The sequence below is a fragment of the Patella vulgata genome, chromosome 5, assembly GCF_932274485.2.
Source record: "Patella vulgata chromosome 5, xgPatVulg1.2, whole genome shotgun sequence".
NCBI lineage: Eukaryota > Metazoa > Mollusca > Gastropoda > Patellidae > Patella > Patella vulgata.
In genome coordinates, this window is record NC_065883.2 from 16,413,701 (window position 1) to 16,427,808 (window position 14,108).

The following is a 14,108-nucleotide window of genomic DNA, read 5'->3' on the forward strand; positions in this document are numbered from 1 at the left end:
ATCTATCGAATTTCAAATTTTTACTTCAAATAAAACTATATTGATAACAAAAAACGTAAATTATTATATTCAATATAACTTTGAATGTTTATCATCTATTCTTAAATGTTGACCCACTTTTGTCCTTGATGTTAGCGACAGGATTAAAGATCAAAACAAAAATGATCTTGGTTTGTCTGACAACAATGTTGGTATTAATTGAGAGTAATTGGACAGACAACCAACAAAATGACCAGCAGGTTATTAGGGGTAGCAACTAACGTCCTAGAATGGACGGGATTTTTTCTACAATGGACAGTGTCTAAATTGAAATATACTGTGCTAAAAATATCTATTATATCTGGAATATTAGTGTTCTTGTTGTGGTTATCAATTTTTGTTTATGCCAGTTTTTATTATATATACATGCCCCATGCTTCTCATGTAAACGAAGCCTATTTTGAGTTTGAGTAAGTTGACTTTAATTTTATTTAATTGATTGAATTTATTTTATTGATAGTTTTAAAAAATGCATTTAAACGTCAGTAGTTAGAACTACTGTAATATCTGGCACTTTTGGAGTTAATGACCTCTAACTCTAGTCTAGTATAAGATAGGGCATACATACAGAACCGCAGAACCCCAGCTGTAGAATACTTTTTTTGTAAAATATGCATTCATCATCAAAATAGTCTGAAACATGAGGGATTACATCTATGTGTATAGACAACAGTATGTGAGGACAAAACATACATAACTTAATTTGAAGGGTGTAATAAGTTTATAAACTACTATATTCTGTATATATCTATAATAATTATTTGTTACAGTGTATGTGAAAATGGAGTTGGAATGTGTTCATTCCCAACTGCTAATGTTTCATTTGGAAAATATGGTCGGGAAGAGGTAAATAACAACAATTTGAAAATTTATCTAATTCAGAATAGATTGAATTAAATTTTGTTTAAATTAGTATAATTTCCACATCATAAAATGAGCAAAGTATTGTGTCAACTAGATATTATTAAAAGCCTTTCTTTTATTTGCATAAGCTTTTAGCATACTTTTTAAGATTTCAATGCAATTAAGTTAATTTTTAATTGCGGGTATTAAAATAACTGACCATCATTTGAGGGATTGCTAATCCCATGAAAACTACAGTATTGTACAAGTTGAATTTCTAAAAGGAATATCAGTCTAAAAATGGTTCAGTTCTGTTTTGTATTTGCAAAGATATACATGTAGAATCTAGTCAATTCAAACCATTGCCACCAATAGGTCTCTTTAATCCAGTGAATCTAAGCTAAGAGATTATCTACCAGTATTTTGATTTCTAAATTAATTTTTAGGCATCCAATTTGAGTACATTTTAGTGTGTTTTAAGCCATGGAAACTTGATATTTTGAAAATTGAAAAAAAAAGACTTTACAGGTAATTATATATAAGCTTATGATCTTGATATTTCAGATATTAAGAGCCGGGCAGACATACCGAATACTGGTAGATTTAGAGTTACCAGAATCCCCGATAAATCAAGAAATAGGTAATTAAATGATTAAGTCTTTATTATAGAAAATACATCTTTTTAATATAATTATAAAATTTTTCAATGTGTTCGATTCTTTTGGGGACATCTCCTTACCCAACCAATTTGTGCTTATCTCCTAAAAATATCTATTCCCCACTCTTTCTATGTATTTGCCACAATATATCCCAGTTGGTACTAATGTGCTATTAAACCACATTCCATTCATTCATTCTTTCTATGTACCGGTACCCAAATGTAATTTTTTAAAAGTCTACAAATCTAACCTCTGAATGTTTTTGATTATTTTCAGGTATGTTTATGGTAAAGGTACAGATGTATGATAGAACAGGCAAATTAACAGCTCGGTCATCTCGTTCTGTAAGTTCTAAATCAGTAAGTTTTTAGAAGTGTATACAACGTAATCTTGAAATACTGGGGGTGGGGGGTGTTTGGCCTAGAAGGTCTGTCATTGGGTTAGATGGAATGGTTTTGATCCAACACTTGTACAAGGAGTTGGGTTGTCTGCCAATCCTCATGGGTTTTTCTGGGTCCTCCAGTTTCCTGCCAGTGCTAAATACCACTACATGTATCTACAAGAGAATTATTAAAATAACATTAAACCATGTGTTAGTCCCAAAATGATCTAGTATTTGAGTGAACATTCAAATGCCATCTCTCGCTCTCTCTCTTTTGATATACATGTACAATGTCATACCACATCGCAATTTAAAATAAAGTTTTATTTCCGTCCCCCAATTTCAGAGAAATGTTTTAAAATGTTTTCATCTACAAGGAGTTGGGTTGTACAAGGAGTTGGGTTGTCTGCCAAACCTCATGGGTTTCTCTGGGTTCTCCAGTTTCCTGCCAGTGCTAAATACCCCTATCTACAAGAGAATTATTAAAATAACATTAAACCATGTGTTAGTCCCAAAATGATCTAGTATTTGTTGAGTGAACATTCAAATGCCATCTCTCTCTCTGTCTCTCTCTCTCTTGATATGCATGTACAATGTCATACCACATCGCAATTGCCAAATTGTTTTGTCTTACATCATACAGTATGTGGTCAAGGATTTGTGAACACCCAATTGATACTCGGCCAAACAAAATATTGGTTAATATCTTTTTGGTATAAAATACTGTCTGCCTATATTTTATTGTCACTGAACTTTTAGGTTAATCTGCTCCAAATACAGATAATCCCAATATAATATCCCATATCATGTGACAATAATACCAGGTGTATTATATAGACAATGATCTGTATACCATGGTTTTATAACAGGTGATTTGTATTCCCCCAGATTGTTATTGTTACATGTATATAGTGTTAAATAGGTTGAAAAGAACAGTAGGCTATTGTCAGGATTACCTATTTATTATATACATGTATCTTGTTTGTAAACAAAACAATTATAAGTAAGTTCTAGTATACATGTCTACACTTTTCAGTAATTATAAAAACTGAATAAAGACATTAAGTCCCTTTCAATATCAATAATGAAATTAAAATATAGTGATTAATTAGTTAATGCTAACAATCAAACCAATTAAGATTATTATATTTAGAGGTACACATGATATAATTTTATTTATTTTAATTGAGGGAAGGTGATAACTGGGTAATAATAATTAATCAATTAAAGTAAATCCATTTCTATACATGTAGTATAAAATTAAAATATTGTGATTATTTAATTAATAATGTTTAATGTGTATATTAATGCCAGAACGACAAAACCAATTATTATCAATTTTAATTGTAGACCTACATGTACATGTACGCATGATCTGATTTGAATCATATAAAGTAATTTTAAATGAGAAAATCTGAATAACAGTAAAATATATTGTTATTATATCAGCAATTGAATTATCCTCATCTATAGTAAAAAATAATTTTTTAATTAGGTACTACTTGTTGGCTATAAATTTTTGGTGTTTTTTTTTCTTGTATTATGTAATTAACCTATGAAATAAAACCCATTTCATCAAATTAATTGGTTAACTTACAGGTACATGGTATTTAAAATAAAGTTTTATTTCCGTCCCCCAATTTCAGAGAAAAGTTTTAAAATGTTTTCATCTATCTTGTCTGTCCATCTATCACATATCTGCTACTGTAATGTATTTGGATGAGAGTAATGAATCTAATTGCATAAGAGGGATGAATATCGGTATATAGTTTCAATACATCAATACCTTGACTGAGTTAGATGATGAGCACTTTCTGCTTAGGTTAAGCAGAGATAAGTAATTTGAGTTTTTTTCGATGCTTTGGGACACAGTAACTTGGTGTATAGTTTTATTGCATAAATACCATGACTAAGTTCGAAAGTGAGCATTTTCTTCTTAGGTTAAGCAGAATGACAAGCAATTTGAATGGTTGAGAATATTGAACACGACAAGTTTGACTCTTAACTGAATAAGAGTGATGAATCTGAGTGTATAGTTTTAATACATTAATACCATCCATGATTAGATTCAATGATGATCATTTTCTGCTTAAGGTAAGCAGAGTAAGTAATTTGTTTGCTCGGAACATCAGCTGCTTGTATCTAAATGTATAAACTTATCAAATATTGATTCTATTACAGGCTGTACTTCATTACCAATCATTTTTATTAAAAATCATAAAAACTTTGGCATTTGCTCCAGCCTTTATAGCGGGTCTGTCCGAAGAAAAACAAATTTTACAAGTGGAAATATTTTCAGCTTATGTGGATGATCTTGTAAGTTTTAAACGTTTATTTTAGAATATTTTTAGTTGGTTTAAAATATGTGAAGGGTCATGTATATAGTAGAAATATTGAAGTTTCATTTCATGAATGAGAGCAGGTTTTAAATCATTCAATATATTAAAAATCTTACTATAGTACCTATACTTTATTTCATCATTTCTATTTCAGAATTATCCATCAGTGGGAACATTAATAGAAATACAGAATAAAAAAATACAAATTTATTCAGCAAAATTAAATATATTTGCATATTTTACAGGGTTAAGGTAAGAAATATGAATATTATGTTAAACTAAATAATTCCATGTACCCCAGAGCATGTACATCTAATGTTTCAGCACTTGAAAATATTCACAACTTGAACTCTGTGTTACACTCAAGAGTTCTGTTATACAATGTATTAAATCCCCCATGTTGATGTTGGTTGCAAGCAATTATAACTACCGGTAATGTGGCAACATTTTACTGATTAACTGTCAACAGAATCAAATGAATGGGGTAATACATGTGCCTAGAATTAAAAACCGTCAGCAATTGTATCTGTTTGAGGTATTTTATCAACGAGTCCGAGTGAAGATGCGGAGTCCACATTCAATCTGATTAAAATACAGATCTATAATCCGTTTCATTTTTTTTTTTTTTTTTATAATTTTAATGGCCTACACTACATGAAGATCTGACCAGTTGTGATGGGAGGTCGCATCAAAGGTCATACGAGTGGCTTTTGACGTCAGACATTGATTAATCAACCAGCGTTGACATTTCTAGTGTTTTAATCAGATGGGTCCACATTCCACTTCCCCCTTGTACTGGATAATTGGGTGTCAGGAGGAAATGAGAATTGTAAATTAAAAATTTTAATGTGAACATGATCGTCTCAAATTACATGTTCTCATGGAAGGAATTGTTTGATTTTTGCCAAGTAAAGAGTTCAGACTGCTGTCTTTTCAGATATAAGCATTTCCTATAATCACCTCCATAATTTTTTCATTCATCAGTAAGGAATGGGTTGCATCTGTAAATGCAGAATGTGATGGGACCCCAACTGGTCCCATAGACCCCACCAGGTTAATACAACCCTGCCAATCATCTTGTAGATTTTATTTTAATGCCAACCATTTCTCCGGGTCCTCCGGTTTCCTCCCACGGCTAAAGACCGCTACGCGCAAGCGAATTGTTGAAATAAAATTCAAGCATATGTTGGTCCCGAAATGACCTAGTTTGTGTCGAGTGGACTTAAACCCCATCCCTCTCTCTCTCCAACCATTGACACTTTCAGATCTGTTGACTATATACATATGTATATTAGTGCTAAATAATTGACACATTTTAGATCTGTTACCAATCAATGTATATTAATTCTATATAATTGTATAATTTCAGATATTATCTATTTTATTGGCCAGCTTCAAGTGGTGCTGTGGGCATTGCGTGTAATTTTGTATTTTTTTGTGTAATAGCTGCTTTATCGTGGTATAAATATTTCTGTGAGGAAGAGGAAGAGATAGCAGATCCAATATTATTTAACAGACGGTATTCATTATTTGATCGTAGAGCTAGGATTCAAGCTCAATTAGATCGAGAGAAAGGTTGGTATTACTACATGTGTATATATAACTGCTTGGGTGAATTAATATTAGGGAGTCGCAGTTGCTGATTTAGGCAATCCAGGAGGTCCCACAATTGATCTTGGTATTTGTCAATTAAATTAATGGCTGCGAAGCATACTTGTATCATTTTCATTTTTCCTAAAAAACCTTCATTTTATTTTATAAGGAAAAATGCTATAGTAAATTAAATTTTAATTAACAATAGTAACCTAATAAATACAAAAACATAATATGGAACACAATTAAAGTGACGATTCGTTGATCATCATTTGCTTGAAAATGTTGAGAGAACCCTAAACAAAGCGTTGCTTTAATTGTGTTCCATATTATGTTTTTGTGTTTATTACACTGTCAGTTGCTAAATGCTGCTCAAAAAAGATAATAGTATTTTGCCAGATCTGCTAAATATTTTTCTGGGATAAACCTGGAATATTTGGAACCCAGTCCAATAAATATCATGATGTGAGCCATAGTGGCTCAGTGAATAAGATGCAGATTCATTTACCAGGTCTTGGGTTTGCTCCTGGTGTTGACCGAGAAAGTTCGTTTGGTTTTGGTTTAATCTCTCCCCCCCCCCCCCCCCTTTGTCAGCGGTGCAGGACAGGTCTGGCAAGGATAGTGTCTAGTAATTCGGATGGGATGAAAAACCAAGGTCCTGTGTACACATAGACATGCACATAAAAGAACCCTTCACAGTTGGAATTCGAAATAAGAGTAAGTTGTAGGACTACTGTTCGGGCACACTCTATAGCTAAGTCGGTGGAAAAGAGTGGGTTTTGAAACCCCATTTCATTAATCTAAGAACATAATTTGCTCTATATTTAAGATGAAGCCGAAGAAACAGATGAATCTGCAGACAGAGAAAATGAAGATTTATCAGAAGCTGACAGAATGAATATACAACCGGAAACTGTTGGTATACTAGTTAATGATAATTCACATGATATACAAGATGAAAGTATTGGTTTTCTCTCACCCGAAGGAGAAGAAACTGTTCTCAAATCAGGGGATGTAACTCTTTTAACAGCCACAACCTCAGCTTTGAGACAACGTAGACCTAGTCAACAACTTGTTCATTTTGATCTCCCAAATTAAAAATAAGTTTTATTCCAAAGTTCAACTCAGGAAAAACAGCATAAATGTATGTATGTATGGTTTGATGAATTTGTTTCCAACAAAATATAACAGATCTTCCGAACAACTTTGTTTAACATGTCACTTATTTTATTTTACACCATGTCATTTGAGATACATACATTGTAGTATTAAATTATTGTGTATTATTTAATCCTAAAAAACTAAATGTCAGATTAATCTAATATTAAGAAATGATTCAGAAATCATGGGTTTAAATTTTATCCAATTTGTTCACATCTGTTAAAAATACCTTCCCACGTACAATCAGGGTGATTTGATGATATATTTGGACTAAAAACATATTCAAACTCGTTAATCTATCAAAAATTTGCTTCAAATCCCTCTCACAAGGAAATACACCAAGCTATAAAAAATAGTATAAGAAGTCATGTTTGTATCACATGACTTTGCTTTCACAAATTTCGGGGGAGAATTCATTGCATATAAAAGATTATGTTGTCTTTAATCCCTGTCCATTTACCATAAGTAACGAAATTCTCGGATTGTCCCCTGAACACATCTTTTCCCAAGGTTTTTATCTTAGAAAATGTTGTACATCTTTGTTTAAGTCTCTAACTTTTTCCACGTCCGCTCACCATCAAGTTTATCAACGTATACACCAGTCACTCCCCAACACAGAGAGGTTAGACAATCTATGTGTGCAGACAGTGCTTAATCGTCGAGCTGTCAATTAGTGTCAGGAACCCAGCATTTTTCTTGTAAGATTGGGTGTCTCTACTTTCCATATATACCCCAAAATTGTAACACTTTTGTTTGGAAATAACCACCCAATAAGTACTCTTGTGGGAAAGTATCTTTAACCTTATTTTTAAAAAAAACTATATTTAATCCATACAAAAAAAATATATTCTGGCCCTCAGACAATCCTTCCCAAAAATCTGCTGCGAGAGAGAGTTGGGCCTTTTTTTAGGGTTTTTATTTTGTCAAAGGATCACTACATGGCTTATTGACTTCTATTCACACCAAATTGTTGTTTATAGGAATGTATGATTATCCAGTATCATTTATGATACTCAATAACATTTATCAGGTTTGTGTACTTGATAAATCAGCTTACGGATTCATTCAATTTTTCTATAGATTTACTTCCTGTAACCAGGATAAAATAATTATTTGCCGTAATTAATGAGCCTGTTTATATTTTTTTAAAAATAAAAACAGGTCAAGTGGCCCAGGGTTATCTGAAAACCAAAATAATTTTTTTATATGATGTTATACTTGTAGAAATCTAACAAATATAGAAATAGTGTTATGTACTACGTATATATGTATGTATTGTTCTAAAACTGTCTCGGGGTTATTCAAGTCAAAAAAGCTTCTTAATAACATTTAAGAACAATGGAATGTTTATTTATTTTTTTAAGATAAACTGTGTGCTTTTATCATCATATTTATATATAACCTTTGTTTTATAATTCATATTTTCTAGTTTTAAATATGCACAGAAATGTCATATTTTGTTCATGTTAATGTATATCATCTTTTGTTAATTTTTTAAGTAGGCTATTTTTGTATATTGTATAATTGCATGACAGGCCTCCCACTCCAAAAATATGCGAACCATTCTAATTATTATTATGTGTACACCATAAAATATTTTAATAAATTTTATTATTGTGGACTACCAGTAACCAATATTTTTCTGAGTGACTGTCAGTTTAATTAGCTAGTGGAAGGATTTACAAATACTTGATTCAATTGAGATGCATGCATTATTTTCAAACTATCCCGTTATTCATTTGTTTGAGTATGATTCTGTGATATGTAAATAGAAGAAATCGAATTAAAAGATTTGTAGACAATTATAATAGATTTATTTATTCTTTGATCAAAATCTATGATCGAAAACTATATAAAATAAAGTTTACATAACTACAACAGTGTTTGCGATATCACTTCTGTGGAAGAAGACGTCAAAGTACCAAGATACTACTACCACAACTACAATAGTTCAGTCTGATTCTGTAGCTTGTAAATGTATGATGTTTTGATAGATGTTCTATTCCGTCCCACAGTATCAAAGAGCACAATGTCAGCTAACATGATGCAGTCCGATTCCAAGGCTATGCAGGAAAGTATCTGCGACATGTTTCTTTGACTATAAATGGATCCTTGATTGAACGTTCAGAAATCGAGTTCTCTCAATCCCCAATATAGTGACAATCAAGTGAAAGGGGGTCCCACAGTACCAAAGAGCACACTGTCAGCTCACATAATACAGAAAAGTATCTGCGATAACACATAAAAATGTGTTTCTTTGACTATAAGGGGATCCCCAATTGAGCGTTCCGAAATTGAATTCTCTCAATCCTAAAAGTATTGTCAATCGAGTGAAAGGGGGTATTTAAAGTTACAACGCATGTGCCGACTTTAAAGAACTAAAACGGCTGAAACATATTCGTAGTGTTTCATTACGTCATGATTCCACTTTACTGACAGAACTGTGACAGGACTGAATTCTGCATCACTTGATTGTAATTCTGTCAAGTCCCGGACTGACAATCATAGTATCCCCTAACTCAAAGTCTCAACAAGTGACAGCTAAACAAAATGATTCCAAAACTGTAGCCTATATATTTTTTGGGTTCTCATGTTGAAAGTATCTGAAGACCTTTCCAACTACCGGTACAGATCTGACGAGACGCTCACATTTTCAGGTTAGTTTAAATTTATTTAGAAGCCTGTATCTATATAAAAGATATACTGATGAAAACAGAAGTCCACTAGAATAACCAATCAAATTTCCAATAACACAACTTATTGGCCAAATCTGAAAAAAAATTAGAAAAACATATAAATTTAACAGTTTCTTTCTTCTTTCATAGTTGAAATATAATTGAAACCCAACTCTTTAAGTGGTTGTGGGTGTTGACTGTTGAGCTCTGAACATATGGTGCTTGGGACCGCCTTCCCCTTCCCTCCCTGAACACACTACTGTCAACAGAAATAAATATACAGTACGAAGTCCTACAAACTGCTTATGTACTTTAACTGTAAACGGGAATTTGTAGTTGATGATATTTAAAAGACAATACAGCACAAATGCCCAGCAAAACATAAAAACAGCACAGACAATCCTAAACACCCAACAACAAATTATATAAGGTATAACATAATGTAAGAGAAACAATTATTCTGTATTTCCAGATGGATGCTACATACGACCCTACCATGGTGTACAACAGAATGTCTCTATGACAGATGAGCCAAATATGCACCGTTATCTCCTTGTTAGCCATAATCAGAGGCAATCTTTATAATATTGTTTGCACATATTTCCATAAAGTGATCTTGCTAGGTCATTTTGGGACTAACATGGTTCAATTTAATTTCACTAATTCATTTGCATTTAGGGGTCTTTAGTAGTGGGGGTACTTAGAGGACCCAATGAAAACCCACGATGTTGGACAGGTGACCCTACTCCTTGTCACTTGCACATTTGGGATCAAAACCATGAAACTTGAGTAAACAGCAGATCTTATGACCTAAAGCGCATGCATTAAACCATTCAGCCACCCAACGCCCCTCACATTATTCAGAATCTGAAGATTGTTCAGAGAGAAGCTATTTAATGTTCTAAAGCTAATAAGAACCCACCTGCCATGGTCTATCCCAATCTAATGGAATAGGAAATGCTCCCATCCATGCTCCTAAAACAACCATAATACTAGTGATGTAACATATTAATGGAGCACCTACTTCGTAACTGAAATGAATTAGGTTTAAAAAATGAACAGTCCAACAGTTATTATCATACTAATAATAATCCTTTTTAAGAGAATTTTTCTGGTATATTCTATGACATGTTTATAACATAAACATGAAGCCTACGTTGATGAGCAGTCTACCATTATTGATTTCAAACTATTGTCAAACATTATCGCATCAGACATTGAATATATATAGAGAGAGAGAGAAATGGGGATTAATGTCCACTCGACAGAAACTAGGTCATTTCGGGACTAGCACATGGTTCAATTTTATTTCAATAATTTGCTTGTGCATATGGGTCTTTAGCAGTGGGAGGAAACTGGAGGACCCAGAGAAAACCCACGAGGTTAGACAGGCGACCCTACTCCTTGTCATGTACAACTGGGGAATCAAAACCACATCAGTTGACTCAATTACAGACCGTATGATACAGCGTGCACATGCTAACCATTTGGTCATCCACCCCCCTACACTGAATATAGACAAATCCTGTCGATTTCTAATGGTTCAATTGAAATCCTGATGCACAATTTGCATTTTTTAATAAAGTATCAAATTGCCCACGGCTTAATCCATGTTAATACAATGTATGTACTCAGATTGAATTTTAACATTTAATCAAAACTCAAAATACCAACGCTAGATGATGTCCCAGCTTGGAATTAAAAAAAACAATCAATAAGTTTTCGTGGACAACAAAATTGTAGCAGGATTATTGCATTGCGAGCTGCATATATCAATGGAATTTCAATTCCAGATACATTAATAAGGGGATACATCATACATTAAGCAGAGTATGCTTACACTACTTCCCCAAAAAACTATATTTGCTCAATTTACACTTTCATTCTTATTGTGGTTTAAAGGGACAATAACACTCTTGCTGGCTTGACAGCTCCAGAAAATAAATAATAGCCTTATTCTAAGTATTAGATGTTTAAGTGTCCTACCTGTTGCGTAAATTATCCATTACATCTTATTTTACTTGTCCAGATGCTTTGAAAATATTTTTAAATACAAGTCACATTTGAAAAGGTTTACGTTAGGCTTTTCAAATCATTTAGTTGAATTTTTCCAATTTTTTTAAATTAGGTGTGTTAAGATGAAATTTGTATCATCAATTAATTGGAATATTGTAAAATAGTACAATTTGTTGACCAGAATAAAGATTGGGACATATTATTCAGTTACAACAAGAGTGGTATTGAGCCTGAACATTGTTGAAGTTGTTTAGATCTCCATGTATCGCATTTATGTACCATGACAAATATTAGTTACATAGACCAGTGATCAAATCAGAAAATATCTCTTACCTGTTTAATACAAATACTTTCACCCAATTAGCAATATCTGTACCTAGAGCTAGACAGCATGGTAAAACTGTTGTAACAGTCAACAATATTGCTAAGTGAAATGTTTCATTGGTATGCCTAAATAAAGAAAATTATTAGCTGTTTTAAGACATTAATGAGTCAATCCCGTCAATATTTTGCCCGCCGAATTATCTTCCAGTAAATGTCTCATAATTATCTTCCCAGTAAAATTTCTCATTGATTTTGGCCTGAATAATTATCAGAGTATACACACGATTCTAGTAGAAGAATGTGTGCCAATACAAAAAGTGTGCATTGCTAAGAACATATTTTTCCAGTGAAAATTGTATATGATTACAGTTATATACTTAATCTAAATCAAACTGTAGAATTATTTGAAAATATAGATGAAATATTGTTGTATTACTCAAATATTAAAGACTTCAGTTTTTACTTACTGTAGAAAAGGGGCACCAAATACAACTGCTACTACATAGAAAAATGCACAGGAAATAACCATTAATATGACACATTTTGCCCAATCTATCAGCTTTTATCATATAAACAAAAATGAACAAAATTATTTTTAATAAGGATCACATAAGAATTTGTGATTAGAATGTGATATGATGTACCAGTATAGTATTTAACAAAACAATGGTGTCTTGTAGTCTGGTTTACCTGACTGTTTGGGACTGTTCAAAAAGATAAGGCTCTATTTTTTGTTAGTTTTTCCAGATCATCAGAAAGGTTCAGAAGTCTATTAGAATTTTTATAATTATTCTATCTTATTATGCATGGTTTAAAAGCTAAATTATTTTCAAATGCCTCAGACCTTTCTGTTACGGTACTTCTCTATCCAAGACTCTCAACCTGCAGCTATTGTTATTTCTAAATTTGAAAATATGCGATATTGGTAAGTGATACGATTTCAATTTGGACATGTCACATACCAAAATGGAAGCTGAAGAAAGGTCTGAGATAAATTTTTGGAAAAGGTAAAATAACTAAGAATTTGTTCAATATTTAAAGAGGTTTGGAGTGAGAATCTTAGACGGGACTATGGCTGGTGACCCAATATACTTGCAATCAACAAATGTACCGGTAATTAAAAAAACATTGAAATGTATTTGACCATTATTATATGATTTTTGGGATGTAATTAATTATATTTTTATTACTTATGAAATCTTCCATTACTCATAACATAATCATTACATGACCATAATGCAAAGCGCAACGGTAATGACTATATTCTGTTACCATTCCGCCATTACTCCTGCCCTGTGTATGAGTTGTTCTTCAAGTGTTTAATCACCATTTCATAACATCACAGTTATCTCACCATCTTTATTTAAAACTATGGGGAATTTACATAACTGTGAACTGAGCTAAACTAAAGTTAAAAGTACTGCAGTAACTGACCGAGTAAGTGTAGGCTAGTTTTATTTGTTGAGAATTCCAAGAAATAATAAGCCTGATCATGCTCCCTATGCCCTCCCCCTCACACACATAAAATCTCCAAAAACCGTTATCCACATCATTATGTTAATCTTATCAATCAGGGCATCGACATACCTTGAACTGAACTTTTTCTTTATTCAGAAAGTTTGTAAACAATTCCAATCCACTTATACAAAAGATGTCAACTTTTATGGCTAGTAAACTGTTATCTATTAGACTCAATCGAGAATTTGAAATTTTTGCAATAAAAAGTAGAAGAATGCATGAAATTGACTTGATGACATTTCCTAAAACAATTAATTTAATCGTTTGTTTTGATGCCACTTGTTGTTGAATGGGCGCAGCCATCTTGTTACTAATATGAAGAGCAGTTTAAGGGGAGATAACTCAGGTAATAAAATCAGGACTCAGACTAGCAATTATTTGCCCATTGACTTCAATGTTAAATGGCTGTAACATCACAGGCTGTAGCTTTTTTCTCAACATTCCGTTGGTTCCAATCTTTATAGGCACAATGGGAACAACATTTGGCAATCTCCTCATCATAATTTTGTAGGGGGTTGACCATTTAGATTTTTTGCTACACGGATTTGAAGTTGACTGG

The 14,108-nt window shown here is 32.5% G+C and overlaps 1 protein-coding gene and 1 long non-coding RNA gene across 3 annotated transcripts; one reads left to right on the forward strand and one right to left on the reverse strand.

Moving 5' to 3' along the window:
- The first annotated feature begins 136 nt into the window (after nt 1-136).
- Nucleotides 137-7,339, forward strand: LOC126821296 (seipin). 2 transcript variants are annotated; one of them, XM_050549700.1, is made up of 8 exons: nt 137-449; nt 810-885; nt 1,447-1,522; nt 1,818-1,900; nt 4,105-4,239; nt 4,417-4,514; nt 5,632-5,837; nt 6,685-7,339. In XM_050549700.1, the coding sequence occupies exons 1-8, from the start codon at nt 229-231 to the stop codon at nt 6,951-6,953; spliced, it is 1,164 nt and encodes a 387-aa protein (XP_050405657.1). In that variant the 5' UTR covers nt 137-228; the 3' UTR covers nt 6,954-7,339. The 2 variants fall into 2 exon arrangements, with proteins under 2 accessions (XP_050405657.1, XP_050405658.1); XM_050549701.1 differs by having other exon boundaries at nt 1,818-1,885.
- A 4,701-nt stretch (nt 7,340-12,040) lies between these two features.
- Nucleotides 12,041-13,855, reverse strand: LOC126821298 (uncharacterized). Its single transcript, XR_007680397.2, has 3 exons — nt 13,619-13,855; nt 12,499-12,590; nt 12,041-12,157 (listed from the first exon to the last, which is right to left on the reverse strand). It is a non-coding gene; the product is annotated as an uncharacterized LOC126821298 (long non-coding RNA).
- Nucleotides 13,856-14,108: the final 253 nt, after the last annotated feature.